Here is a 5,997-nt window from a genome sequence, read left to right on the forward strand (position 1 = left end):
TGTGTGGCACAGAGGGAACAGGCACCAGGCAGCAGCTTTAGTACTGCTTTGCACCTGGGTGCCAACGACGTTCCTGGCTCACCGTGTGGGATTCTCACAGCAGGGCAGCACAGGCATCTCTCCTGACCAGGCTAGCTGACAGATCGTTTGGATCAGGGAAGGGAAGATGAAGATGCAAGGCAGCTGCATCTGGGTGCAGACAGCCCCTCTCACACTGCTCTCCACCTTCCCAGGGCACAAGCCGGCCGTCCCACTACTACGTGCTSTGGGATGACAACCGGTTCACGGCGGACGAGCTGCAGATCCTCACGTACCAGCTGTGCCATACCTACGTGCGCTGCACCCGCTCCGTCTCCATCCCAGCCCCAGCCTATTATGCCCGGCTGGTGGCGTTCCGGGCTCGGTACCATCTCGTGGACAAGGAGCACGACAGGTGAGGGGTACAGCCCACTGGGAGGGAGGGCAGAGCTAGCATGGGCAGGGGACCTTGATGTTGGAAAGTGCCAGTGTTCGATCAATGCTGCAGCAGACCCTTTCTAGGGGAGGACCTGCACATAGCTGCATCCTCTTAAGGCCCAGCACAGGGGGAGTGGGGATAATGGAGGGTTAAATCCTGTCCTGAGCTCACCCTGGGCTTGTGGCATCCCTGGAGTGTCTGAGCATTTCCAGTTGCCTCAAGGAGCTGGAATCTCTGCAGTCCAGGCACGGTCACCAGCATCCGCAGCATCCTGGTGCACTGCGGTGAGCTGCTTTCCTGTGCTGCCAGCACTCAGCTGATCCCCATCTCCAGGGGAGTTTCTCAGTGTTCCCTGGGGGTAAAATATGAAATAATTATGCAGTGATTTCCTTGATTTTCAGTGGCGAGGGCAGCCATATATCTGGACAGAGCAACGGCAGAGACCCCCAGGCCTTGGCGAAGGCTGTGCAGGTTCATCAGGACACTTTACGTACCATGTACTTTGCTTGAAAGCCTAACTTTTGTTACCTCACTCAAGAAAGCTTTCAGATTTGTAGGAGCCATACAAAAAAGGAAGCATTGGGACACCTTGGTTTTTTTTTCCAATGAGAAATCACTGCAGGGCAGGCAGCGTCGACTCGAGGCAGGAGACCAGCATCATGGGACAGAACGATCCAACACCTTTGTAGGATTGGAAGAGACTGATGATGATGATGATKATTATTTTTTTAATTTTTTCTGGCTTTGCAAAATTTTGACCTGACCAAACACATGAAGGCATTCAAGGGAAGGGATAAAACTCCCGGGAGGCGGAAGCAGGTTTTCATTTTTAAGATGCAATACTAGAGACTCCTGACTGTGAACTGGCGGCTTTGGTCCTCCGTTGCCCACCAGGCGCTGGTAGGTATTTTTTGTGGGGGTTGGGGGGAGGGGATTTTTAGAGCCTTAAAACAGAAGACTAGATTTATAAAACTAATATTTTAGATTATGAGATGCTTTAATGGGTTGAGGGAAAAAAAAAAACCAACTAGTTTATAGGAGAATTGTAACACTAACAGTTCCCCACCCCCGAGTAATTCCCCCCGATAATGTAAGGCACCCTAGCACTTAGCTCAGAACTGAAAACTGTCTTCCTCGTGTTACAAGCTAGTCAGCTGCTGCCGCTCGAAGCAACAGTCACAGACTTTTCCATGGGTGAGTGCCTTACTATGATGCTGCAAAATTTCAATGTTTTTAATCTTGTAAGGAAAYTAGTAATCTTGTCTTGATGGTGGTCCATATTTCCATCGGAGGGAGTTAATTTCTATGGTCCTCAGTTGCAGTTTGTGTCAGATCACGACCTCACGGTGGTTAAACCCCATTGAAAGATGTGCACTTTCATACAGGACACGTTTAATGGCTGCTGACCCATTTTTGTTTCCAATGTACTACTTGTTATTTAAAACTGTTTCTGACAAATGGGGGCATCTCCATCCCATGAGGACCGAAAGCGCTATCCATTTCTTTTCTTTCATTTTTCTTCCCCCCTGAATTTTTATGATGGACACCGGGATTTTTTTACTAAACATTATTTTTATAYGATATTGAGTCTGTTGCCAAAATCCACAAGTCATTAACATTCTCAGAGTTTACATCCCCGCACTTCCTGTGGCTGTGTGCTCACGCCACAGCTCTCCAACATTTCTGTCCAATGAGTGCTGCCGACTGCAGCCCGTGCCGTGCTGGGTGCTCTGCAGCACCCATTGCCTGTGTGCATTTGGCACGTGTCTGGCCGGGCTAGCTGCTTTCCCATTACCACATCCCCACCTCCAGCACCTCCAGGCTCTCACCCTCTCTGCTGCTAGGTTTTGCTGCTCTTCGTGTCATGGTATCACTGCTCTCATGCCCAGGGTTTTGATTCTGAAAGCACACCAGATTGTTCCTTAGAATGATGAAATCCTTGTTGTTGTCATGGGGGAAACTCCTGATTTGTGCTTGTACCAGGAAAACAGCCTTTTTCCCCACAGGAACCTGGTCACTGCTTTTCAGACCTGTTTTGCTGCACAGTGACCGTATGCACGGCGGCGGGGCCGTGGTGGCAGCTCAGTACCAATATCATCCGGGCACATTATCTGGGGTTTTTTCTATGAAAGTGTTCACAGCGCTTCCTTCAAGAGACAAACGAGGTGCACGCTCCTGCCACGCTCTGAGGGGAAGAGCTCTGGTATAATTTTCCTGCCGAACGCGTTTCCCAGGCAGCCCCCTGYGAGTGCTGCCCCTGGCCTGCACATGGACAGAAGCACATCTACACCTCTTTGGTTTGTACTTTCTGACATTGCAACTTGCCTTGCCTTCATGAAAACCACACCGGTCATGTTGGTCCATTGAGCTGTACTAACCCCGGGAATTCACTCTTCCCATTTTCTTTTGGGGCAACGTGTTTGTGAAGAGTGAAGACATCACTATGCTATGCAAACTAAGTGCTGAGCCCACTGATGTCACATTTGATGAAGATCCTACGTTTAGCACARTCCTGTTTTTCCTCAAGACCACAGTGTTTGGTTCATATCCTCCTTTGCACCTTGTGTCAACCTCCACTGCTGTATATCCTCAAGGTGATGGGGAGGAGACCAGGAACTCTCTGTGGTCAGTAGGTAGGGAACTCTTAGGAAGGCTTTTAGAGCGTAGGGAACACATCAACACTAAGTGTCAACATGAGAAGCCTACATTCCTCTACACAAGTGCCTGCATAGTGACACCAATCAGCACCTCCATCTCATCCTCCGAACTCTGGCTTGTGTTCATTGAAAGCAAAACTATCTCAGAGGGGCTGTTCCCGCTCACCTGGTGTTAGAAGGCTCCTCATTAAGAATAAAATCGGGGTCAAGGTCAAGGTTCTCTCTGCAAATCAGTTTGTTCACCAGCATTACACCGGAAAGCGCCTGGCTGCTGCTCTGCAGCGAGGGGCAAAGGTATTTTGGTTCCTCGTTTTTATTTCAGTGTTTTAGTTGGGTCTAGAATTCTGAAATGTCTTTTAGTAGCTGTGGCATAGCACGTGCCATTTTTAACCATTTGAAAAGAGATAGTGTGGGCATTTACAGAAACAGCTTGTTGCTCTGTAACAATTTTTTTTAACCTTGAGACTTGAAATGTAAAATGGACCTTTAAGATTTGCACTCATTTGTAAGGTGGCTGTTCATAGAAAACTATGAATGAAGAGTTGCTGATGTAGCACCTACTTTTAACAGCAATTTTAACTACACAAAAGCTTCACAGCTTCTGAAACTCTCAGCTGTTGACTTGCAGATCGTGTTCTGCCCTTATTTCACCCTCTGCATTCGGTTTTCATGGTTTTGGATAAACAAAAAAGCCAAACTCAGTAGCTGCTGTGCCCTTTAAACCCTGTTTCCACTTTGAAGAAGTTTAGAGAGGTTGGAGTGACCCGCATGTTTTCTATACCGGACTATGCACCGTACCCTCTCCGCGCTCCGGCATCGGCATTTCTCCCCTTCTCTTGTCTGAGATGCAAACGAGTAGCTGCATGTTGAGGTGCGTTTTGCTGCCTGTAGCGGATAGGTGTTACCCCAGGTACATATCAGGATCTGTAGTTAGCCACAAACCCCACACRGGCATCCCGATTGGCTCCGAGTCTCTGCCTTCTCCATGCGCACGAGTTCCGTCTGTGACTGGAAGGGTGCATGCAGTTCTGTGGGAAGAGGAGTAGCTTTCATTTACCTGTTGAATGCTGTTGTTTCCCTTATTGTATCTGAACAGAACGGGGTGGGAGGGCTGCTCTGCCCTCTCCCCTGCAGCTTCCAGGGCAGTTGGGGTGTTCTGGGATCGCACACGTATGACCCAATGTCTCAGTGTCAAACAGCCCAAGCATCCAGCATTGCCTCGCGGAAGGTTTTCTTCTTGGAAAATCAGTGTGAAATAAAAGAATGTGATTGTTTCAGGAAGGGAAGCCAGACAGCAGGAGAGCAATAAACAAGTGAAATTCATATCTTGCCTGAGTGATTTGCACTTCAATAGTTGTGAAAGAAAATTTCCAGGACTCCAGTGCTTTTGTGTTCGACTTCCAGCCCCTTTCGTACCTCCTTTCTATGAGCAAGTGTGGGACTGTACATAGGGTGTTTACAGGACGCTCCGTTTGGGTTGTTATTTTTCTTGTGGGTTTTTTTTGCTCTAGCTTGAACTCTGTATGGTCCATTTGTTAAATAGCCGTGAACAGTTGATGTACAGTACTTACTAAACAAGCAGCAGCACAAAACTTATTTTATTAAGAAAATATGGCTTATATTTTAAAGGTTGAATATCAATTTTTTTTTGTATGCGTGGAATTAAGACTGGTAAAGAGTAACAAAATCCTTGGATTAGGCCAAAAGAAAATACTGTAAGATCCTAACCACCTCTTTATTAAAGCAGTATGATTAAAGAGCTCCAGAACATTGTATTTATATTGGATTTAATTGCCTTTGTGGATTTTTTTTTTTTTTGCCTTGGTCCTGATTTTTGCTTGCAACTTCGACTTTGCAGTCCCAAGTGTCTGTTACCCTGTAACTGTTGGCAGAAGACCTAAATAAAAGCAATGTGAATATGTCGGGGTGACACTTCTGAGTCACATCGCGTGGGGAAGGGACATGCGCATCCCAGSCATTCCCTCGGGAAAGGCTGGGGGACAAACAGGGAAATGCTGACTGGAGCTGAATTGCATCAGACACTGCAGAGGATCCACCACCCCTCACTGTCCAGATCTCAGTTTAATGAGACAAACACTGAAGCAAACAAATATGTGCTGAAAACTTCTGGGAATGCAGTACAATTCTACCTTTTATTAAAATGTCACCTGAGAACTGACTGTATTTGGGCTTTGGGTTATTAGATAAATTTACATTCAAATCTGCTGCTCCTCCATCCTCACCAAATGCTTCAGGGGCTCTTGGCTCTGAGGTGCTTTAAGGACAGATTTCAGACTCTCTTTGGATTGAGGTTAAACTTGATCCTCTGGGTTTCTGCATTGCCTCATGYTTTGCATTTCCCATCATGTTTTACATTTCCCAGCTTTGTAATTCTTGCAAAATCCTAATCTTCTGCAATGCCAGCAGCTTATGGTTGAGTTTCAGGGTCCAGAACTGGAGGTTGTTTGCCATCCTCTGAGTTCTTTGCTGGAAGAGTTCTTTGTTTTACCTTGCCAAGATGCAGGGGCAGACGTTAAACCAATGAATGATTTAGCAGTTGAGCTGTACCTGGGTTTTTGAATAATGCCAAGGAATTTTAAGGAAGTGCTGCTAATGGCATGCAGGCACTCGTCAGTTAATTTACCTAACTGCAGCACCAGAACGTTCTGTCCTGAGCTGGGCACCTGTTCAGGTCATGCACACACCTGACTGCTTTGTGGGTTATCACCTATTGTAAACGATTCCTACTACATAACACAATCTTTTGCAGTTTTAAAGGGGCTTTTTCTGTGAGAGGTACARCAGCAAATCATGCATTGTGCAGCTGGGTCTGGAGTCCTGGAAAACAGGTCAGAAAACTGGTTTCAAGTGTTAGATTGGCAT

At 46.8% G+C, this 5,997-nt stretch overlaps 1 protein-coding gene across 2 annotated transcripts in view; it reads left to right on the top strand.

Annotated features, from left to right (window-relative positions):
- The window catches only part of LOC130585304 (protein argonaute-1), a 23,050-nt gene extending 18,014 nt beyond the window's left edge, over positions 1-5,036 (top strand). For both annotated transcript variants that reach the window (XM_057385735.1, XM_057385736.1), the window contains 2 exons: positions 234-433; positions 859-5,036. In XM_057385735.1, coding sequence (XP_057241718.1) covers positions 234-433; positions 859-967 — 309 coding nt within the window. In that variant the 3' untranslated portion in view covers positions 968-5,036. The remainder of the gene's footprint in view (positions 1-233; positions 434-858) is intronic.
- Positions 5,037-5,997: the final 961 nt, after the last annotated feature.

This window comes from Malurus melanocephalus, unplaced genomic scaffold, assembly GCF_030028575.1.
Source record: "Malurus melanocephalus ecotype Western Australia unplaced genomic scaffold, MMel_1.1 scaffold_862, whole genome shotgun sequence".
NCBI classification, from domain to species: Eukaryota; Metazoa; Chordata; class Aves; order Passeriformes; family Maluridae; genus Malurus; species Malurus melanocephalus.